Source organism: Acartia tonsa, chromosome 5, assembly GCF_053477335.1.
Source record: "Acartia tonsa isolate MP-2025a chromosome 5, ASM5347733v1, whole genome shotgun sequence".
NCBI lineage: Eukaryota > Metazoa > Arthropoda > Copepoda > Calanoida > Acartiidae > Acartia > Acartia tonsa.
In genome coordinates this window covers 21,705,072-21,730,388 of record NC_137264.1, presented here as the reverse complement: position 1 = coordinate 21,730,388, position 25,317 = coordinate 21,705,072, and the positions used below count along the sequence as shown (strand labels likewise).

The 25,317-nt window shown below is 30.8% G+C and overlaps 1 protein-coding gene across 1 annotated transcript; it reads left to right on the top strand.

Annotated features, from left to right (window-relative positions):
* Nucleotides 1-9,286: 9,286 nt before the first annotated feature.
* LOC145319014 (inositol monophosphatase 3-like) lies at nucleotides 9,287-16,582 on the top strand. The gene is made up of 9 exons (XM_080160828.1): nucleotides 9,287-9,415; nucleotides 11,453-11,553; nucleotides 11,956-12,077; nucleotides 12,534-12,606; nucleotides 13,909-14,020; nucleotides 14,494-14,581; nucleotides 14,790-14,946; nucleotides 15,345-15,531; nucleotides 15,927-16,582. Exons 1-9 carry the CDS (start codon nucleotides 9,389-9,391, stop codon nucleotides 16,104-16,106), a joined length of 1,047 nt encoding a protein of 348 aa, XP_080016954.1. The 5' UTR covers nucleotides 9,287-9,388; the 3' UTR covers nucleotides 16,107-16,582.
* Nucleotides 16,583-25,317: the final 8,735 nt, after the last annotated feature.

The following is a 25,317-nucleotide window of genomic DNA, read 5'->3' as shown; positions in this document are numbered from 1 at the left end:
ACTGATTAAATAAAAAAGTTCAATAAACATGTAGTCAAGTAATAGCAGATGACAGAGTATTTCTGCTGCAAGCGTGAAATGGTCTGTTTAAATATTCGTGAACTTACTGCTGCAATGTCACATGCGTGGCATCAATTTAAAGATTAAGAAAATGGTTTGGCCTAAATCAGGTGCAATTCATTACCATGCATTGCACAGTTACCAATTAAAAAGTCGTGCATTCATGGAGTTTGTTTATTTTAGATGGTATGTTACTATCAAACAAGGATGACAACATCCATAAAAGCGAAGCACTGAAACGGTAGGACAAACGGACATTAACACTTGTATGGTATCTGAACTGAATAATCAGAATTTAAAAGTATTAGAGTCGAAGCAAAATTGTAAGTAAATTTGTTGAAAAAACTGCTTGAAAAAGGATAATGTTTATGGACATACTTACATGCCTAAATTAACGAATAAAAGCTATCTATCTCGGACGGACGGACCGACCCTAATTATAGAAAAGCTTCGCTTTTAAAAAGTTGGCTCTACGTTGTTATCAACCATCCCAAAGGGTTTAATCAAGTATGTTTATGTTGTTGTAAAGTATCTTTGCTAAAAAGCTAACAAAACGAATTGCTACAGAGTAGCTATCCTCGCAATAATAAAAAAGAAGAATAGAAGCCTACCTGTTAAAAAGTTTTCATTTCCTTTTAGAAACAATGCTTCTTGGGGGATTCCTAGACCTTTTCAATGCTTTGAAGTCACACTAGAAAAACATTTTTGTCAATGTCCGATATTGTGCTGTGATTTTGCATAAAGATTATGTTTTAGGATACAATATTAAAATATAATGGTTTTATTTTTAAAAATTATGATTTTTTCTCATAGTTTTTAAGTGTATATATTGCCAGTAAGATATTTAAACCACTGGACCCTTGGTTCAAAATCTATGAAGGATCACGGTAACCTCCAGACCGATATAGTTCTCCTTTACAAAAAAGCTTCTCATAGATCATGGGACGGCTTATAACTATTTTGGGGGAGGTAGCCTCGACCATTAAAAGAGAAATTGCCAATTCTTTTTTCACTTTTTATTTTTTCAAACAAAATGTAAAGTGAAGGGTCGACTCTTTCCCTTCCCTAACTTGTTTAAAATAACATAAACATCAACTTGATTAAGCATATTTATATATGTACAGTTTAAATAGAATTATTTGATTTTTTATATTAGCTACAATATCCCTCTAGTGAGCTTGGACCCCTTTCCTAAAGTTTTGTTTTTTGTCCAATGTTTATCATTCTAGATTTAGACCTTAACCCCATTGTATCTTATCAAACTTTACTGATCCTAGTTTCGTCGTCGTGGATGTGAAAGGTTCGAATCTCGGCTTAACACAGCGTCATAACAAATTATGTTAATAATGGTCCCTACTACTGCTATGCCTGGCGCCCGACATAAATAGTTAGCCTTGGCCCAAAACAGGCACTATTAAGAATTCTAAGACAAATATCGTGCAATCAAAGGGTTAGTTGTTGTCTATAGGGCGAATGGACGTTTTACACCGCAATTAAGATCATCAATCTTTATCTTGCACAAAATCACCATACCACCACCTAGCCTATTAAGGGGGGGTCGTATCATTGATCACTAGAACTAAGAGGGAAATAATCATATTTGCTATAAGCAGACCAGATACACGTGGTTCGTTTTGGAGAATTTAAAACTTAATTTACACTAAATCAAGGTAAAGGGAGGATAAGTAGCGCAGCATCAACAAGATCTTTTAAATAAATCACTCAATATTATCATATTCATATATGTGTTAGATAGCTCTTAATATTAGCATTTTGTAATATTTAAAATCCCTCAAAAATAAGATTCAATAAATCATTATTGTGGGGAAAATAATTTGTAAATTTGTATACTGTTAAAATAATGAACTGTTTATTTTTGCATGATTGAATCACGATCGCTTTTTGTCTAAGACAGCCTTACTCTTATTTCATTTATTAGTACTTATCCTTATGAATTCTAGTTCTCAGACCATCTTTCCCTTTGTCCCTTTGTATATATTTATTATTCTATCTTGTGAGAAATTATTATAATCTTCAGGAAATCTTTCCATTAGTATATATTTATTATCCTATCCTGTGAAAATGTCCAATTCTACCCAAACACTATAGTCTACTTTTTGGTCATTTGCCTTTCTTCACTATGGCCCAAAACGGCTTTTCTCTTTTCTCTTTTGTTGATTTTGACACTTCTAAGAAGACAAAATTGTTTCGAGCTATGTATGTACTATTTTTCGGCTGCGGTGGCTGAGAGTTGGTTAAATTGAAGAAAATCAATGACCTTTAGATTTATTATTTGGAAAAAAATATGATCAAAGAAATATTTTAAAATTAACATTATACCTAAAATTAAATTTCAACCTAATGTGCTAAGAGATATATGGCTCCAATTTGACCCAACCCTGCTGGGAGCAACCCCTCCCCTCCCCGCCTAAAATTTTTCCTCGTCCTGTTTCCTTTTTGCGCCATTTTTACAGTTGTGCAGCTCCTCAATGAACTGTTGAATTGTCAGCTAGCAAAAATGCCAATTGAAAACTCAGAATACAATTTTAATGTTTACATTCTAATTGTGATTTAATAAAATGGTCATAGATGACATATCATTGGTTGGAGTGTTGATATATTGGGTTGTGTCGACTTTATTGCATTAAATGCAAGTGGTCCTGACTGACTAACACTAAATGGCTGACATATTATTAATATTGGATATTCTAATTACATTGAAACTATAATTTTATGTGAATAAAAGATCAGAGAAAACATTTAGAAACAAATAATTTTTTAAAATTTTGAAGTTTTGAAGAATTTTATCCCTGTTTAAATTTAATCCTTTTATTTAGTATCCTTTTCATTGGACGTGTCATCACTTACGTAAATTGTAATATCAGCAAAGCTTTTCCTATTCGCATTAATTACTTTATTGCAAACTAGCAGGTGCGTTCATATAGCCTCTAGGAGCTAGAAAAATAGCCAAAAACCATCTCAATAGTAAGATAGATAGATAATAGACTGGCCCAAAACCATTTCAGGAGCTGTGTGAAGCTTACCTAAAAAATAAAACTCAATCAGTTCATTAGTTATTGAGATCTTAAGATTTAGACAAAAAACCTTACTACTTTTTAAAATAGAATAAATTAGCGGTTGTGTGATTATGAGTCTATAACAAAAGAAAAGAAACCTCTTAACCGATATAGTTTCACTTAACAGAGGAGTTTCTTACAGATCCTGGGTATGTTAAACCCTTGAAAAGAATGACCCATTTAAAGTATTTTTTTTAATTTAAAAGAAACTAAAATAGAAAGTGGAGGGTCGACTTCCCACCAACCCTTCATCAAGGGAATGAAGAGGCATCTAGGTGAAAAATATTTATGATAATGTGCTACGGAAGAGATAGCTAACATTTTCATTCATTTCAAATGGTAAACTATCACGTCCGAAAAAGGACTCGTCATGCAAATCATAAAAAAATGAAAACTTACTAATACAGCTTAAAAACAGATCTATAAAATGCCTAAAACTTATAACTTTTACCACATATAACACTTGATTAAACAACTTTTTTATGTTTTATTTTTTATTACATTAAATACATTTAAAAATATTAATTTAATTTTTGAAATAATCTACAAGAAGGTTTAACAATAAGGTTACAAAGGTTTAAATGGTAATTATAAGAATATTATTAACATGAAACATAATTAACAATAAAAAAAGACCAGACAAACCAGCTGTTTTTGAGGTCTTACAGACAAGACAAAGATTGCATCTAGCTGCTTTATTTATAAGGAAACTCAATCTAAGATATACAATATGTACGTTTTAGTAAATATAAACTATGTTTATATATATGGGATATGTTTAATGACACAGAAAGTTGTAAAATGAAGGGGTAAAATATCTATTTCCGCCAATATACCAACTTTAAAATATGGTCAAAAGTATGTTTCTGCATTGTACCCAAAATATAATTTAGATTAGCATACTTATAGACGAAGACCAAAATACAGAACTTTTGCATCACTTTTGACGTCATATTCTCCATCTCTTTTTTAGGGATTTTTCTTCTTCTTCTAGGGCGTTCTGTACCGATAGTACACTGCCTACTGCTCGTGCTTTTGCACTAACAGTGTCCGGCCTACATGTTTTTAAGGAGAAAGAGAACCCGGCTACTGTTCTCCCCTTCCGTTGACAAAAAAGACTGCTGCAGGTTCCAGGTTGCCCTGTACATCTGTTTTGTCTACTTTGGCCTCCTGGTCGGTTAGCCATCCGGATGGATGTTCCCGCTTGGACCACGTGGAGGTCCGACCATACCCCAAGCTTTTAAGGATTTTCTTTCCCACTTCTCCTCTTATCTTCCTCATTATATGACGTCACAGGAATCAAAAGTGACACAAAAGTTATGTATTTTGGTCTTCGTCTATTTATATTTTTTTTATACGGATCATAGTCTAAAAGTAATAGGCTGTGTTGGATGTATGTTTTTTTAGAATCAATATTACCACAAAACCTTACAAATTCTTCTTTTTATGGAAGCTTCTATGGTCTTATAACATTTATAAATTTTTAACTATATATTTTGATCAAAAATTGTCAAAGAAAGCTGTTGCCTTTATGAAATTAAGATCTCATAAACAACAAAGATATTTTTTATACAGAACCATGGGGGATTATAGACTATTTTTGCATTTTTAAATAGTTTCCTCGAAAATTTAGCTGGGATAAGATATTCACTTTTTTATGTGAACATAACTTAAAATAAATATTACTCTGTCAATTTTGGACTTTTATGCTTTGCTTATTTACTTTACTAATGCAAAACTAGATTGATTCTTTCCGTAGTGTAGTCAAATGCATGGAAATTTGGATAGGACAATAGATGCCTTTTTTTAGTAATGGTTAATAGAATCCTAGATTTTAGTTATATTCGGATAGATTTGCGTGTAATTTTTGTTTTGATTTCTAAATGTGATACTTTTGATTTGTAAATGTTTGCTTGTCTGTCTGATTTGTTGGAGATACAAAAAAAATCGTGAGTGACATCATAAAAATACGTCTAAATCCATCTCTTTTTTTGGATTTCCTTTCCCACTTCTCCTCTCATCATTTCTTTTAAGACGTATTTTTATGACGTCACACATGACACTTTCCGTATCTCCTGATTTGTTGAGATTTGATTTTTTGGATGTTATTCTTTTTTTTATATATCTTTATATCATACACAAAATTGTATTCACAAAATAATTCTTTTTAAAATGAACACACTGACTTTTCGTAAAAATTACTATTTTTTTCTCAATTGTACCTAAAAATTGTTACAGGAATCATCATACTAACATGTCTAAATTGTCAATAAGAGCTATCCTTTATGGATGGATGGACAAAGTCTAATTATAGACAAACTACAATTTTTAAAATTATATTTGCATCTTAATATGATACCCTGCTGTGCGAGGATAATCAGCAAACAAATCTGTCCGTATGCTGCTATATTCATTAATCTTGTTCACGTAGAGAGATAGATAGAGATAGCTTTTCTACAATTACGATATGAAGCTCTTTATAGTGCCTAAAAAATTACGTCAAACAACACAAATAAACAATGATAGGTCAATACACAAACTAGATTACCTATGACATTCCAGTATATACATTGTAATTGACCAATGGTAGGCCAGTATGGCGTAATTTTTTATGCACTATAAAAAGCTTCAACTTTGCACATCAAATATGACAAATTATTTATAGATAAGTTTTGACATTGCTATTTACCAATCAAGATTAAATAACAGTTCCATAAAGTTTTTAGACAACTAATAAGTGAATGCTTTGTTTTTTAAACTTTGGGTTCTATTAAAATTTACAATTCAATGCTCCATTTAAATTAATATAAAGGGATACATAAATCTATCTTTAAAGATGTTTATACCTTAAACTGTCGTTCTAAAATTTTTCCGGATTTTTCCATAAACACAGACATAAACTTTTTTTACTTGAAAAAGACAAATTATGTTTGTTGTTTTGTTTTTAGACAACTTTACGAGATTTCTCTTTTAGAGACCCCACACAACAGTATATTACAAGGTTAGGGTTCTGAAAGACTAGGTATTTTACCTTATATTGCTGAGTAAACCATTTAAACGCCACAGCTTTTTGCTTAACCATTACTGTTCTAGGCCAGGGAGGGAGGGGGATTGTACTGTTTATTACACTAGTCCCCAAAGTTTTATGATAACGTTTATCGTTTTTTGTTGGATTAACAACTTTGGGGACTTAAATTTTGATTGGTTGGTCCAAACGTTTCAACCATTTATTATAATCTACAGAAGGAGTAATTTTGTGTATCATCATTGAGGATGTACATCTATTTGTCGATCGTTGTCTTATCCTTTTAGATACCTGGTTCTAGGCCCTCCCTCTGCATGTTACAATTCCTTTAGGGCTATCTAAACTTAACCTAGCCTAAACAATCATCTACTACACTACATTCTATCAAAGGCAAGTATAAATTTAAAAATAAATAGTTTTTTCGTCTAAATGAAATTTCATAAAAGATGCTAGTGTTGACCAATCATATCATCAGTGGTCTGAAATTAGGATGACATTATTATATGAACATGATAATGACATTAAAATTATTTATGGCTTTCAAAACCTAAACTGTAGGACATATGTATGTAATATAGACACACACACACACACACACACACACATAAATAAGGCCATTTTCAATTGGCATTTTTTCATTTCTAATTTCTGGTGGGTCCAGTCTTGTCTTTTTAGTCAAGGAGAGAGACTTGTCTTCTGAAACAATAAGGGCAACAATTTTATCATAGTTTATTATAACGCTGTTTTAAAAGTATTGACTCATTTAAACAGAACTTAATTTTTAGGGATTATGGGGATAAGTCACTGAACAAGAAAAAAGTCCTCCTATGCCTTTGTTAGCTGGTAGAGTTTGGGGGGGGGGGGGGAAGAACGGTTGCAGGTCTTAAAAACATGCAGTGTCCCCTTCCTTCCTGATAATTTTCAACTTTTTATAAACTTTCAAATTGTTTTAGGTATTGGCTCTATCCCTGCGGGACACTATTCTCAACCTTACCTAACTTAACTTACTTTGTAATCAAAAGGGTAAAGGCGAGGTCAATAGTTTTGGCAGTTACCGAAATCTCAAGCTACAGACAAAAAAACACGTAGTACTTTATATTATAGCATGTGTTATTTAGAATCTTTTTACCTGTCCTAAAAGTTTTACAAATTGAGTCATTTAGTATTGTACAATATTAAACTAGTAAAGTTAAGTTTATACTTATTAAAAACAAACCTTTTCTACAATTGTCCGTCTTACCGTGTCTTATATAGATAGGTCTAATCACAAGTTTAGCAATGTTAAAATCGTCCTATTGGCATTAAATTTTCTAACAAAAGACTCCTGTAACAATAAGGAATATGAAAAAAAAATGAAGTATAATTTTTTTATGATTTTGGCTCTTTGACATCTAATCTAATGACATCTTTTATATTTTATTATTTAAATTTTGATTACTAGAATAATTAAGCTTAATGTCATAAAAGATTATCAATATAAAGAAGTTTTGCAACAGATTTATATAAAATATTCAACGCTCTAGTATAAAATTGCGAATGTTTTTTATTTGCTGAGCTTCGCTTAAAAATATGGATAACTTCATTCTTGGTGCAAAACAGTTTTAAGCTAGTAAAAAAGATGTATTTGTAATTAAAAAGCAAATAATGTATTATTTTGTTTCTTGGTTCTTAAGTGACGTGTACCTTCTTGATAGTAGCGAAACTACTCTGTATCTTATTATGTCCATCCATCTGTATGTCCGTCTGTCTGTACGGCTAAAGAAACATGTGATTTTCTCGGCTTCTATTTATCCTATTATACAAAGTAGCGAAGGATCTCGCTAACCGCTGAATAGATATGGTTCTCTTTTACAATGAAACTTCTTATAGGTCCATGGAAGTTTTACAACTATTTTATTTTGTCTGTCTGTTTTAAATTTAAGAGTCATTTCATTTTTTTCAGGAAAAAATCTATTTTTCTGTTCTAGTACATTCACTATAAAATATAAATACATATATTCTTTGCATAAATTCAATTAGGTCGGAGGGAGTATTAACCCCCTCCCCACCGCCCTGTGGTTTATATTAAATAGAAGGATTTAAATGATGTTACTAGAACAAGATCCGTGAACTAAGAAAGTTCACAATAACTTGCAGTTTCACTTTGAATCAAATAATAGACTTATTAATTATAGACATACAGGAATAAAAAAATTCTTATCATTTCTATCTGGAAAAAGGGATAGGAAAAATAATCGGTCTGTTGGTGGAAAAAAGAGTTGTAGATTAATCTAATGTTAACATGAAGTTGTATTAGTTTTTGTCTTTCAGAGATTATTCCTTTAAGGGTAAAAGTTGACTTAACCCCTTGCTGTTTATCTTACCTTACCAACTTAAGACCAACAGGAAGCCTTCTTGAAAATTGTGTACATATATGCCAATGTAATGATTTTAAATCTTTAACGAATACTTTTCTAGATATAATAGGATAAAATGTGAGAATCTAAGTTACTCTATTCCTAAAAAAAAACACCGTTAAGGGTTAATTCTAACATAAATAAATAAATTTAGTCTAAAATAATCTAAAAATGAAAGATTTTATACCATAAAAGTGTATAAAAATCCATTTTATCATATTTACATATTAATTTTTGATTTCTATGAATTCTTGAATTTCATAGTTTATTGGTTTTCGTATGTGTGCGTGTGTGTGAGTATGTATGTGTGTGTATGTGTGTATGTGGTTGGTCATATATGTGAAAGTGTAAGTGTATTTATGCCTATGTCAGAACCTCATATATATGTGAGTGTTTGTCTTACATGCATACAAAGCTGTAAAAAATCAAAAGTTATATTAGTAATCTCTCCCCCCCCCCCCAAATAATTATGTAAAAATTCTGTGCTTAATAAGAGTTATTGATTAATATAACTATTATTTTTCTCCCCCTTCCCACTAATGTTTAAACATTATCTATTAATAAATATACATTTTGTTTTTAAATCTAATCTTTATTAGTATAACTATTTTAGAATTAGCTTTATTTATGATTTATTTATTGAATCGACTTCAATAATATAGGGTAGTATTGGCTAATTCATTAAATTTGCGTTTTTTGAGGGACACCTTTGAAAAGTTCTTGTCATGTTGGCATAGATTTCACCCTGGTATAGGGCAGGTATTATCAGTGGTCTGTAAGTCAGTAGGGAAGTGATTACAAGGAGGGTTATATAGTTCTAACATTTAAAAATGAAGGGATTAGATCGTGTCCTTAAGGTGAGAATGTTTTTTTTATTGTTAATATGCTAAAATTAAGCAAAATATTGAATTATTAGATGTATACAAATGTTTTAAAAGCCTTTACTTCAATATTCCTTAGTTATCGAGTAATTTTATTGATTTTTTTGTCTAAATCATTAGATTATTTATTTTATTTGGTTATATATCATCTTATTGTATGTATTGTTATAACTATCAAATTATTAGTATGATATAATTATTTAGGATAAAATTTATACAAGTTTAAATCTTAAAATAAAGTTTTTAGTAGAGAAGCTGCTCAATAATTCGAAATGTACGTCTGTCCTCCAGTTTATGTGTCTATTTGTCCGGAGTCTATCTGTTTTTGAGGAAACGTGATTTTCTCAGCTGCTTTTTAATATAGACGGCTGATTTTGTGAATGATCCTTTATACCTATATGCATCCAGTTTATGATTTTCTTCTTTAGAGAAAGAAAGCATTTATGATAATTAAAAGCTTAATTTAAACTTTGATTAATAATTCTTCTTTTAAAAAAAATAGGTTTAACAAGACCATAAATTTACTTATTTCTCATGTAAAAAAAGTCTATTTAAAGAAAATCATTAAAATAACCCTTTTAAAAAAACTATTTAAACTTGGATATATGTGCTAATAAAAAGTTGATAAAATAGTATTTTTTTATTGTCCATGTGAAATTATCAAAAAGTACGTCTGACGTGTATGTTAAAAATATATAGATTTTTATCCTTGAATTACGCCACGTAACTATAACAAAACGCTTAATCATTGGTGTTCCTCTAAAAAAAACTAAGAAACTTGATTTTATATTAGCACTTAATCTATATTTATTTTTAAGCTAATACATATTAAACAATATTGATTTTAAATTATAAATAAAATTAGGAAAAATTTTGCTAATGTTTTTAATTTGCTGAAAAGTAGAACACCAAGAAAAACTTGTAAAGCCTTTCGGAAACTAAAGCAGGCTACCTGCCCTAAGTCATATGAAGTGTGTGTGTGTGTGTTTGGGTGAGGGCGAGGGAAAGGGGGGAGGGGAAAGTAAGGACATAGGGTTATATGAAACTAGGATTAATAAAGTTAGGTAAAAATTCTATTTCATCAGGTTGTATTCTACTTCTATCTTAAATGAGTCAGGGAGGGGGGGGGGGGAAGGGGGGGATTACCTTCCTTAATGTAATAGCCAAAGAGAAATTGTAATTTCAAAGCGTAAAAAATGAAAATATTAGAAAGGAGTTGTTTACGTACTAATAATTATTTAAAACCCTTCATGTACGGTTCATTAGTCTTTCAATTATAATAAAATGATAGGACAATGGAATACATAAATTGATCCCTAATTTTATGAATAGATTGAAAATAATGGGGGGGGGGGGTGCAGTTTTTTGTTTATTTGTTACTGAAGGTCATATTAAGTACTCGGGGTTTAGGCACCGTAGGTATAGGCCCCTTTGGGTTAGAGCCGCCCTGCAGGGGACAGGCATCAAGAAAAAACTACCCTCTACCTAATTCTATTTATTTTTAAAAAGACAAGAAAAGACAAAAAAATTATTTTCAAAAATATTATTAGGTTCTAGTTTCTGCGCTATATGGACATAATTTTGTTCATATACTAAAATGTTTAAAATATTAACCACAATTAACCTTCCTTAATTTTACTTATATTCAATTTGAAAAGTGGCATGCATAATGCATATGTGTTTATTTTGCCATTTAAAATTTTATTTTTTTTCTTATTATTTTCAAAAAAAATGACGATAGCGTGTTTGTGTCTGTTGAAGTCTTCGGGACATTTATTTACATTTAAAATTAACTGTATTTGTAGATATTTAATTTTTTATTTAATATGAGATGAGGTTTCTTTTGGGTGACTGGTGCCCCTTAAAAAAATAACTTAGAATCTTTGATTCAACCAAATGCTTTGAACACCAGTAACATGTTGGTTTTGAAGTTTCTGAATTTTTTTTTTCGACGGATGCACAGATAAACAGACGAACATTGGAATACTTAACTTATGTATTTTTTTATTCTAGGACATTGGTAGTTTATCATATGAAGCAAAAAGATTTATAATTGTCCTTCTTGGTCTTGTGGCCATGGTGGCACTTCTGTGGGGCAGAGAATCTATGCACTGGTGAGTAGCACTGCTCATTGGAATACGAGTTTCAACTTTGGAGAGGAACTTGAGTTAGCCGTTAGAGCTTCTGAAATATTAAATAGTGTTAAAGTTAAAAAATAATTTGACTAACAATAAAACATACAATTAAAACGTTTTTATTTGGCATTTTTTTCTTTACCAACAAAATCCTAGGTTCTTACACGGATTTCAAACTCGTGTTTGAAGGAAAGGTGGCTTTTTATATTTTATATGTTTCTTCTATTTATAATCATTTTTACCTCTTAATAGGTATTAAGGCAAAATGTTTGTTTTCTGTAATTTAAATTGTTATTGTTATCAACTTGAAAAAAAGAAAAAAAATATTACTTATGATACATTAAGTAAATACAATGATAAAACGACGACATTTTCTTTCAGGGAGGATGATGAGCCGAGGCCAGCGCCTAAGATCCGTTTGCGCGAGGTGATGTCGGCCATGTTGGATGTTGTACAGAGGGGAGGTCAGGAGGCTGTCAGGCTCAGGAAGGAGGGAAAAATTCGTGAGTATTTGCTATTAGATTTTTACCTGGGAGGAACATTGGACAATGTATATTGATTTAAAACTTTGGGTACTTTTATTAATCTTGATTGATTGTACCTTGTGCCTAAACTTTTCTTCTACAAAGGGGTAATTTTGTTTATCATAATTAAGTTTGCAGATCAATAATTGTCATGTTATAAGTAGTATACATACAAAAAGAAAAAATCTATATGCAAATTTCTTTATTAATAGTTGATGTCTAAATGATATCAACAGATTTCTATCAACAATTTACTTTAACTTTGACAATAATCAAGAAACAGTGGAAATTTTATTGGACATAAATTGACAAAAAGATCTTTTATCTTTTGCGCTAATATAAAAAATATAATTATATAAAGACAATTTGGGTTGTATTTTTCTTATCTTAATACCAAACCTTCTATTTTTTATTGATTAATGTGTTTCTATATAGATAAATCCAACAAAGGCAGATTACAGGATGGTTCTCCTGATTTAGTAACTGAGGGAGATTTAGCCTCGCATAAGTAAGTTATTCATTCTGTATATATGTATAATCCTATTATATAAAGTAGTAAGGTTTGTATTCTGAATCTTAAGATTTTAAGGTATTATCCTCTTAGAAATTAACGCCGATCTTAATAATTTTAGAACCAGTTGAGTTCTATTTTCTATTTAAAGGAAGCCTGCAAGAAATACCACGCTTTAACTGCTGAAAGACTGCCACAAGTAGACCAAATACCCCAAATTTGAAGCCTTCAGCTTCTATAACAAAAAAGTTCTAGGCATTTTAAAATGACATTTTATGTACAATGGAAATTTTGAAAGAATTGCAATGCTCATGTTGAAAACTTTAAAATTAAACTACGTGGCCTAGAAACAAAATTATAAGCTTATTTTTGTCATAAATTTAGGTTTCCAGTAACTAATTATATTTTTACAATAAAAATACCCATTTTTATAGTCAAAATCATTAAAAAAAAATAAGTTTTACTTGCGTTGTACCGAATGTACTGTAGCCAATCAGAAGGCTGAATCAGCTTAACAACCAATCACAGCTAAGCTTGTATTAGTTTACCCCTTTGTTTCCGCTATGATTTTCGTTTAAAAATGCAATTTAAATCGATTTTTTTTCATAGATTTTGACTATGAAATGTGGTGTTTTTATTGTAAAAATGTAATCAGTTACAGGCAATCTAAGTTTCTGACAAAGATAAGGTTATAATTTTATGTCTAGGCAACGTAATTTAATATTGTTTTTTCTTTTATGAGCATTGGAAATCTTTCAAAAATTCCATTGTACATAAAATGCTATTTTGAAATGCCTAGAACTTTTTTGTTATTGAAGCTGAAGGCTTATAATTTGGGGTATTGGGTCTTCTTGTGGCAGTCTTTTAGCAGTTAAAGCGTGTTATTTCTTGCAGGCGTCCTTTAAGCTCTAACTGTCACGTTTTTAAGCCATTCTATTTTTAGATTTTAGTCTTTTTACTATATATTTTGTATGTTTATCCTTACTGTTAAATAAAAACTTTAATTTATTCTGAAAAAGATTTTCGCCTGTTTATAGGCCAAGGCTTTCGCCATACTCTTTACTATATCGCACATTTGATCTATAATATTTTTAACATCTCTTATGAAGACGCAGTTTTAGGTAAGATTAAAACTCATGATATATATTACATGTACGGCATCGAATCCGATCAATATCCGCTTTCTTAGAACCGTTTATGCCCCTCGGGTCCAATAAAACAGTATTATGTGCATACATTTTTATTTTTACCATCCGCAGAACTATTCTTGAAATTGAAATTTTTTAAATTTTTTTTTAGAATAATGTTCCATGGATTGAGACGTGCGTTCCCTAATATTGCCGTGGTGTCCCAGGAGAGGGATGATTATCTGGATATTTATGAACCTATGCCCAATCTTAATAACATGGAGGTAAATTATTTTTATGTAACTAATGTATGGTTGTTTCCCCTAAAATTGTCTTGTTGAGCACAGAAATACCCTACTTTATTATAGAAGAAATTGAGGGGGGGAGTAGTTTTTCGTATGTTTGTTAATGTCTTTAAGTCAGGTTAGGTTGGGTTATATTGGATTCGTAATATCCCCGCAGGTGTAGACCCATCACTGTTTAGGCCCTGTGCATGGTGTCAGACATAGGAAAACAATACCTTATTTAATTTTTTTTTAAAATTAAGGGACAGGCACTTTGAGGGAAAGCATCAATGTATATCTGTACGACCACACTTATATGACTCAAAAATATAAAAGAATACCGAGTAGTTTCTAAATTAATATATCCAAAAGTAAAGTATTGGTTGTTAAAGTAGTTTATTTTTAGGCTGTCAAATGCCTTATATAAGTCACAAAAAAACGTGCTAATCAATAATTGATGATTTTTTTTCTAGGAATTCCACGTAATTGGAGAAGAAGTAAGAGAGGACAGATTAACTATCTGGATTGATCCTCTTGATGCCACTGACGAATATATTGCTGGTGAGTTTTGACGTTGTCATACTGTTGAATAAAACCTTATAAAAATTGGGCCTTTTTTCAAATTCTAAGGCACCACAGAATCGTCTGATTATTATGAAACTAGTTTTCATTGTGAGTTCTGAGCCAGTAATTTCATTTTAAATTAAATAGCATAGAAATTACATTAAAGCTATACCATTTAATTTTTTTTCACATATTTTTCTTTTAGGAAACTACCAGTATGTAACAGTTATGGCTGGCCTTGCCGTTGATGGTAAATGCTTCGGTGGTATCATCCATAAACCCTTCACCAACGAAACCCTGTGGGGCTTTGGAGACAGAAAGAACCACGACCTTTCCATGCTTATGATTCATGATGAACTTAGGTAGACATTTCTATATTCTTAACTGGTTGGTGGCTTTGCCCCAAGAGGCTTCTAATTGCACTCTAGGGACTGGAGCGGGGCGAGGTAATTTTGCCTTCCAATTTAATTTTGGTTTTGAAAAATAAAAGTAAAATAAATTCGGGGCAATTTCTCTGGGGAAGGGAAAAGACGCTCATCCACAACATTGCTATGCACCTCTTTTGGAATCTTCACTGTAAAGGGAGAACCATATCGGTTCAGCGGTTAGCGAGACGGGCAGACACTAAGATACAAGGACAAACATTTATAAAAAAGTTTATCTTAATATCTATAACAGATGGAATATTGGAAAACAAAAAAAGCTCAAAACCATTGTCTTTTACTTTCATTTCAAAGTTAATTACTTATTTTTATTATAGACCTGAAGTACCTGACCACATGAACTTCCTGGTGTCGAAGAGCCACGCCGGCAAGGTGAAGGAGGCCGTCAACAAGTATGTGAAGCCACCGCCAGTGATCACAGCCGCCTCCGGAGCCGGCTACAAGTTCTGGGAGATTGTGAAGGGAGATTATGATGTTTATGTTCACAGCCAACAGATTAGGAAAGTTTTACAAGAGAAAATTTAATTGAAACAGACCTCTCTACATAAACGAACTAAATTAATAGGATGTTAATTTACCTTTGTAAAAATTGATAAAAGGTATTACAATGAAATGTCTCATTGGGAAGTAAACAAAGCATTAGCCTTATTTTTTTGTCATTTTGGGAGAAAGATAGAGAGAGAGTTAAAAAGTTAAAGAGACAAAAAGAGAGGGAGAGAGATAAAGAAAGAAAGAATGAGAGAGAGAGAGAGAGAGAGAGGGAGGGGAAAAAAGAAGGAGAGAAAGTAAAACTATGAGTGTAAGATAATGCAAGTTACAGAAGTACAGACGGAAAGATATAATTACCTACATAGCAGCTTTCAAAATCACTTTTGTAAAACAAACGTACATACAGGAAATGGAACCTGTGCGCCGGAGCCGCCCTCCTCAGAACCGCCAACGGCCGTCTGACTGACCTTAAGGGTGACGAGATCGATTTCAAGAACGAGTTCGAATACAACGTTGATGACGGCATCCTTGCTTCCAAATATGAACACCATGATCTTGTCAGAGCTCTTAAGAAGATTATTACTGATTAAACTGATTACTGAGAAGCCTCAAGCAATAATAAATAAATTTCTATAAACAACCAAAGGCCTTATTAACTTACAATTCATACTTACTTAAAAGACCTTTTTCATAAGGCTTTTAATATAAATAAGACAATTGGTACCTCTAAATACTCATAATTTCAATAGATAAAATTACTTTAATAATTTAGGTATGCCTTCCACGCAGGTTAACCTAACCCAATGCAATGCATAGGTATACCTAAATTTGAGTAATTTCATCTATTAAAAAACGACTGTTTAAAACAAGCATCAAAATGTTCAAAAATCCTTAAAATTAGCCTAAATATTAAATCAGTAAAAATTCCTATTAAATTTGACTAAAACCTTATGTGATATAAGAATTCTTCCATGTTATTTATTTAATCCATTTTTATAAAATCATTACTTGTTATTCGCTTATACATATGTTCTGTTGATATGAATAAATTTTTTATGAAATATAATTATTGTATTTTATTTGTAGCATAGGTACTCTATTACTATGATCTTTCTGTCTGGACGTCTATCTCATGAAGTAAAAACTAGATTTTCTCAGCTGCCATGTAAGATAAAGGTCTGTTTCCCTAACCATTACGAATGTTTAATTTTTTTTTGTAAAATTAGCGCCAGGCCGCTTTTTGACTGATTTTGAGCTGTTCAGAGCATTATTTTATTTCTTACAGTGCAGTGAGGTGGCATACGTCCGTTTGCTCCTCCGTTATGGATAGCTATCTATGTTATTTTAGTATTTTAGATCGATTATAAACCGATTCAATACATGTGATTTCATTTCAAAAGCGAAGGAACTCTATAATCATTGATTTAAGTTAACAATCTATGAAAATATTTTCTAGGATGATTTGGCACGATGTTGTAAGCGTAGTAATTCTCAAATAAATATGTATGATTATTCGGCATATTTTGATACAATTTATACATTCTTTTTGGAAATATATTGATTTCTTTCCGTGGGAATTTAAATAATTTTCTCATTTCTATTAATAACACTGTCACTTTGAAATTGTCTGATTTTTAAAGCTAATCTTATTGTGAATGTTGTCATACTTGTTTATGACCAACAATATAGGGGTTAAAATGCCCTAAAGGTATAAACCTAAACAGGAAGATGCTGTTAAAAATTCTGCTAAAAACAAAACACCAAAAATTCCATTTGTTGGAATTTCATTAATTTCCCCCTTGCCACTATTATACGTATACTATAAACAACAAATACTTCAGAGGTGTAGAAATAAGTAAAACTCCAACAAAAGTTTATGTACTTATTATGTAAACATAAGAATATGGTCATAATGTCAGTATAATATTTTTTTGTTAGTAATAAGCCTTTAATGTAGACAATTCTTTAAAAATATATCAACGAAGAACACAATAAAATGATATTAAGACAGCATGAAAAATTAAGATGTCGACAGTCTTGCCATTTTTTTTTTGAATGTTTTCGGTATAATAGTATAAAAATGGATGTATTATTACTTGAATCTTACACGAGATTGTCATGTACTCTAATAAAGTAAAACTTGTAACCGGATAAAATAACGATCAGCGCCATCCCCCACATTGCCCCCTACTGGATGAACGAACTGACCAATTAAAGATGTCCATGTTAGCAATTCAAATTAAAGACAATTTTACCACTGTCATAATATCCACGTATATTTTTAATCCATTTTTATAACACATTCACGGGAAGCTTTGTTTAAATCTACAATCGAAGTTTAATAAAATTTGGTAGGGTGGGTGAAAAAAATGTATTTTCATTTCTCTTAATCCATGAGAGGGAAGAAGGGGGAAAATGTGTTTTAGGACGTGTTTAAAGTTTTTTTTTTGACAATTTCAAAACCAGCATTTCACTCACTTGTTAGGAGAGATAATAGTATTCTAATAATCAATTATTTACATTTCTTTTAAAGTGCCTTGTTAGGCTAAAGAAACCTCTCCATATTTTACAAATAAATTGAATAAAGGGGGGAGGCCGGAGGGGTATTTCTTCGTGTGATTGTTAATTATGTTAGTTTAAGTGAGTTTAGGTTGCTTTAAGTACTAGGTAGCCCCGTAGGGTTAGAAGATCACAGGTGTAGGCTCCCTTGCTTAAGTTAGGCAAAGGAAGAAAACTTCCCTCCGTATTTCAATTTATTTTAAAATTAAGGAGGGAAATAGCCTACAGATATTATTTCTAAAAGTTTTTAAATTTATAGCAAAACTGATTCTGAAATAACGATAGCTGACATATTCAATTCATATTAGGCGCTAGATATCTTTTTTGGTGAAAAGAAGTCATGGCCTACAAAATATTGACATACTATTTTTAAATAATTAAAAAAAGATTTATGTCGACAATATGCCTTTAATATGACATAATATCTACATAATGACATTATCAAAGCATACTTTATTGAGATAATATATATCGACTCTATTTCTACAGGTTTATAAAGGGATAAGACAATGTCCGACATATTGATATACATCCCCAATGTTGATGCACAAAACTACCCCTACTGTAGATTATAATTAGTGGTTCAAACTTTAAGACACTCACCTTAATGAACCAATCAATCAAAATTTGATAAAAGTATCCAAAGTTGTAAAGTTAATGAATAAGAAAACGTTATTATAAAAAATGTTCCATTCATCCCTGCTAATTTTGTGTAGTTAGGAATAGTGGTTGTTTTTTTTCCTGTAATTTTTTCCCTTAAAGTTCACGTTTTGTTAAGAACAATTAAACCGCGTTAAAAACAACTACTAAAAAATTGTATTCATTACCCTGCTCAGTGGCATGTCACAAAATTATGCAAAAAAAGTTTCTCTCAGCTGGAACCTTTTAGAACCTAATAACTTCAAATACAGACAATACAAGCGAACAAAACATTCAAAGCTAAAATTGTCTACAAGTGGTCACAAAATCGGTGTATTCCTAAAAATTCCGTTTTGGCTTTTTCAAGTGCATAGATTTTAAGACACTCATCAGTTGTAAGTTTATGGAATGTTAAAGATTGAAAAGAAATTAGGATATTTTTCAGCAAAGCTTCTATATGTTTTGGCTGATTTTCAAATAATCAAAATTGCATTCTATTTAAAAAAATGTTAATAAAATTTTTAACTATAAAAACTAAAAAGACTAGAGAAGATTTTCTAAATTTTCATTGGGTAGTGGTACAAAAATCTGCAAAAAATATCGAATGTCTGATTAATTAAATTTTCCCTAAGAAGTTATTAAGAATAATTAGCGATATTATTCATCGTAAATCTGAAAAAAAAGATATCTGATGAATATATGAGGCATTTATCTTTAGCAGCTAATAATTACCCCTATAAAAATCTAATATTGTTTTCGAAGGTCTTTACAAAAATCAGGTTATACATTAATGACTAACGGACGCAAGGAAAGATTTGCTTCAGTGTTACTCAATTTTTCTTGGTTTAAAGCTTGGAATATGTTATCCTTGTTAAGTAAAAATTTAAAGTGATCATTGAAACAAAAGAAGCTAGATGTCTTTAGTAATCAGGTCAAAACAGACGACCATAATTTAAATAGGAAAATTCAACAGGAAGAGACACAAGGAAGTAAAATTAATTTTGCTTAGGATAATTTAATAATAGTTCGAATTATAATAGCCGAAGAAAAGTTATTTTAGTTTCTTCTAGCATCGCAACAAATCTTTAAGAAAGGCAAGTCCTTACGTTAAAGTGTATAACAGTTTAATGTTATTTTTAGATTGTTTATACCTGTCCTTAGCACTTGTAGACTTGTAACTTATTTGACATCGCACTGTTAGAACCAAAATTGGTTTTGTTAAAAACAGAAATTATTCAGGAAATTTAGTAAATAGAATGCAATTTATTTTTGTTTTTACAAACAATTATGACAATAAGTAGCGCAGTAACAGTAAAATAACTACATTTTATATAAAATAGAAATAGTATTGTATTACATTTTGGCCAATTTAAGGATTTTAATCTTTAAGGTAAAACTATATTCTGAAGAGAACCCCCCATCCCCATGTAATTTTTAAAGACCAAGATTAGCAAAAACAAATTTAACAATGAAACCCCTACCCTGAAAATCTTTTAATGAGCATTATAAATAAAAAACAGACAAAATAAGTTGTAGTTGTTTTAGAATAAGAATCTAATATTACCATTAGTCAACGTATAGATTTGCAAACAGACAGTCGGTCAGACCGTACCAAATATAGAGTAGCTGAACACATTCCCTTCCCGTCCCGATTATTCTAATATTACATCTAAATTATAATAAAATTTGTTCATGAGGAATAAACCGAAGTGGCTACCCTATAATTTTCTCATAATTTTACATTTTTTCCACAAATTTTAAGCATCCAACGAAAAGAGTCTTCCCCCAAAACAGCTAGAAACAAGGACGATTATGTCGCGCGTTTATCAACAAAGCTTTTTCAATAAATAAGCCAAACTTGTGAAGAGAAAACGTATTAATATTACATTCGCTCTAAGTCACAAGGCTTAGTTTACTCAGGAATTTAAGGATAGTACAATAGACAATATATTATTGCCATCTTACATTACTATTCGCTACGCCCCTATCCACTAGGGGAGGGCGAATCTAGTCAGGAAAATAGCCAAAAACCAAAAAGATACAAGACAAAAAGTAGTATCAATTCGGACCAGCATTTTCCGAGATCTTTGGCTTCAGACAAGAAACCTTACATATGATAATGTGTCAAATTTTATCTTAGGTGACTTACTCATATGTATACTATAGATAAGACAATGGTTTACGCTAGTTCAAGTTTTATTATCTTCTCCCTACAAATTACGATTTTTAAAATAACAAGGATGACAACATCCATAAAAGCGAAGCACTGAAACGGTAGGACAAACGGACATTAACACTTACATAGTGTCAGAACTGAATAATCAGAATATGAATGTGTAAGAGTCGATGCAAAATTTTAAGTAAATTTGTTGAAAAACTCCTTTATACAGGATAATGTTTATGGCCATACTTACATTTTTAGGACTTGATTATAGAGTTGCTTCGCTTATAACATTATACTTTGTTGTCCAAGGAATCAATATACCAAAAATCAGATCAATCTGATGATTAGATCAAATAAAAATTTGATGTTAAAAAAGTAAAAAAATCAACATGTTTAAAATAGACGTACGGACATTTCGGTAATGATTATAGAGTTGCCACGATTTCTAAATTGTACCTAACTACTAAAGGAATCACCATGCAAAATATGAAATCGATAGGACAATTCTAACCTGCCTAAATTAACGAAAAAAGCTATCCGTTACGGACGGACGGACGGACGAACGGACGTACGGACGGACCGACCATAATTATAGAAAAGCTTCGCTTTTAAAAATCTTACTAGAAAATATTGGCTATTATAGGTAAATGTTATTAGGCTGTATTTAAGGAACTTAATTAGGGATAACATTCCTCTAAAATATATGATGAATAATTTAAATATGGATGCTTAAAAACGTACAAATTTTCTAGAGAATTGTATCGCTGAACCGACATGTTTCTCCTTAACACCAGTGTAGAATCTCATAGGTTCTGACAAGATTTAAAACTGTTTTGGGGGAGGGAACTACCACTCTCCTGAGAAAATCAATCTAAAATTATCCTTTAACTTTTTCTTTTTGAAACTAAAACTGGGTGGAGCTACTTTCTAAAAGCCTCTAGGGGCGTAGCCGCTAGTATAGTATAAAGGAAGTACAAAAAATTCTTAAACGCTTTTATCGACCAATATGAAAAATGTAAAAGGTATGACACGCAAATCTAATTTTTATATCGACACATGAAATCAAATATATCATATTATACAGAAAAAAATGAATAATTAAGCTGACTACTTTTTATGTAGTGCAACGTCCGTTCGTAAGTTTTTAAGTATATAGAATTACTTCACAACTAAATCTTTCCTTCCAGCAGTTCTTTAATAAACCCTCGAACTGTCCAACAGATAAAGATTGTAGAGTAGAATATTAAAAAAAAATAGATAAGAGAACCTTTTTCTGCACTAATAGTTTTTTAATCCTTTTTGCTTATGTATTTATTTCTGAAAAGATACTTTTTATTTTATTTGTGTTGCTACTAGATAACTAATCCATCCGTCCATCCGGCACAAATCTCTACGTTAGTCCGTCAAAGTAAGTTACCTAATACACCAATTGATAAAAAAATTAAAAAGCTGATTGAAATTAAATTTTATATCTAATTAGCGGTTGCGCCCCTAAATTCTAGGGGTTTAGATGGAAATAAGAATAGTGTAATACCATTCCAAGAATAAAATATAAAAACAAAACGACCCAAATCTATCCCGGGACCCAAATGAAGTTTACTACTGAAAAAGGAGAACTCAATCAGTTCAGTAGACATCAAGATCATAAGCTGCAGACAAAAAACCTTACCACTTTATATAATAGGATATAAATACTCAACAAACAATAAATTTGTTACAACAATGTTGTTAGCTGTTATTTCAGCGGTCCTTATGAACATAACTATCCTTGTTTATATATAATTTGATACTAAATACAAACACAACAAAAACCTAAAATTATCATCTAAAGGTAGTAAACACCAAAATAAAAACATTTTTTTAGTAGTTTTATTATAAAAATAGTGTAAATTTTGATTAGATTCGGTCGGTGTGTATCAGATATTAGGATAAGGGTTAGGAAAAACAATCCAACAATGTTAAAATCTAAATATCCATAAGTAGCGCAGCAATAACATAACGAAGTTTTAGATGAAAAGATAACTGTTTAGAAGTTTCAAAAGTTGATTTAAGGAAATGAACAAATGATAATGATATATCCATTTGGTTTTGGTAATCTGCGCAAAAAAATAAGCCTAAAATTTTTATTGTAGTTCTTCCAAGTAAAATTGTTTAGAGTATGTTTTACTTCTTTTAATAGTTTATAGTAAACTAAAAAATAATTTTTATATGTCTATGATTTGGTGAGTACTTTTGGGATATTGCAAGCATAATAATTTTCAAAGTAAAATATGTTATTTCCATTGATTGTTATCAACCCAAGAGGTTGAAGAAAAATATTTATGAGTTTAAAATTTCACAGGCAAAAAGGATTTAATATACAAATTACAAATGTTACAGGGTCTCTCAAGAGAAATAGATTAAAAAACCAAACCTGGTTATGAATGCCAAAATGAACTAATGTTGATAAAAAAAATCCGCCAAAATGTCCACCCATTTAAAATGTAGGAAGTTCAAAAAAACGATCTAGTGGACCTTTTAATTAATTAAAGAAAAGCTTTACTCCCTGATTCTAAAGAAACCTAATAAGGGTGTCAGACTTAGCCTTAAAAATCTTTTGTCTTTTTCTCTTCTTTAACAAATTTGGCTAAACTGTTATTATTAAAAGCGAAGCTATTCTATATTTTTGTATTTAGTACGTCGATGATATGTTTTTATTAATTATTAACTATTGTATAAAGATTACTGCAAAAGTAAGGTTCAATTTTGAGGTACAAGAAAATCTGAATTATTCTTTTATTTTAAATGAATTTTTAAATATAAGTTTAGGCCTATTGACTAGATTTAAAGTCAAAATTTCTAAAAAAGCATCTAAACAATAAGTCTACGATAAAAGAACGTCTGTATTTTAAGAAATTTTACAATAGATTATAAACACTGTCCATAAGAAATAGTTTATAATCGTCTGACACATTATCACTTGTTGAGCTTTGCTTTTGCGGATGTTGTCATTTTTGTTATTTTATATTTTGAGGCTAATTTGATATCTAAAAGACAAAAGGCGCTAAAATTTTGCCAAAAAATTGAATGATTTTTGTTGGATGGTTTGTAATATGGTTTTTATCAATATTTTTGGTCGACATAATCATTGTCCCAATATATATTTTTCACGTGAAAAAGGATTATTAAAAAAAGTTTAACATTTTGATATGATATTCATATAGAATCTAGACTGTATGCAAATTATTATTGGTGAAAAAGTTTGAACACTGCTAGTTTGTAAGTCCACAACATCGTTTACATTTAATGTTTACAAAACTTTGGGTACAAGCATTATTTACGGTCCAATGACCCCTCCCTCCCTGATAACGTTGAATGGTGGAACATAATAACATTAATGGCAGATGCCCAGCCTCTAGGATCTCAGTCATTTAGAAGTGAGAATTGCTATTACAAAACATCATACAAATCTGTTCAGTTATATTGAAATTTACTTTTTTTCAGGGTCGGTTTAGCTGCGAATTAAGATAGATTTCATTGAATTGTTCACTTTCAGAGACTATTAAAGTGCAGCATGTTCATATCCTGGCAAGGAGCCTTTCTTTCCGGCGTTTCGCTTTCTTGGCGAGCAATTGCTGCGGATGATCCCTGGATAACGGCTCAGCGGTGAATTAAAAATGTAATTTAATTTGAATTTGTATATTTTAGTATTGCAAATTGTCCCCTAGATTTGAATATACCCTGTGAACTCTTGAGACTTAATTAACCCTGTCAATCACAAATTTAGCCAACTTTTACCCAACCTAAGGGGTTAATATTAATCATTTAGATAACTCATTTTTAAAAGGGCTTATTGTGTTTTGTTTGTCCAGTAAGATCCCCAAAACAGCTGAACTGAGCCAGGTTTGGTATAATTTTTTTAACAAGCTATTGGTAAATAATTCTTTACCCTTAAATTTTTCAACATAAAAGACCCTAGTTCTAGTATCTATTGGGACCTAAACACTACAGAGAGATGGAGGGGGGGGGGGTACTGGCATTTACCTAACCCAAAATGTTTTAGTTTTTTTTAAAAATAAGTCAAAAGCCATATTAGCTAAAATTTATTTGTTGGCTATTGATTTCAGTGAAATAAATGGAAAAGAATAGTTTTTTTTTTATTGAATTTGCATGACAATATGAAAAAATACTTTATGCGGACGTGTAATGCGACAGAGAATAAAATTTGTAGAATATAAAAGTTCCTGAAATCTGCAATTTACAGAAAAATTGTATAACAAGTGAAACGGTTACAAATGTTCCAAAAAGGCTACACAATTCAACATTAGACATTTTCTTAGTCAGATTGTTGAAATCTAGTGTAGTAAGTGATCAATATGTATGAATTTCTATCTAAAGCAAACCTACAATAAAAAGGTTCGATTTTAATAACACAAAAATTTCCTGTAAAAACTTTCCAT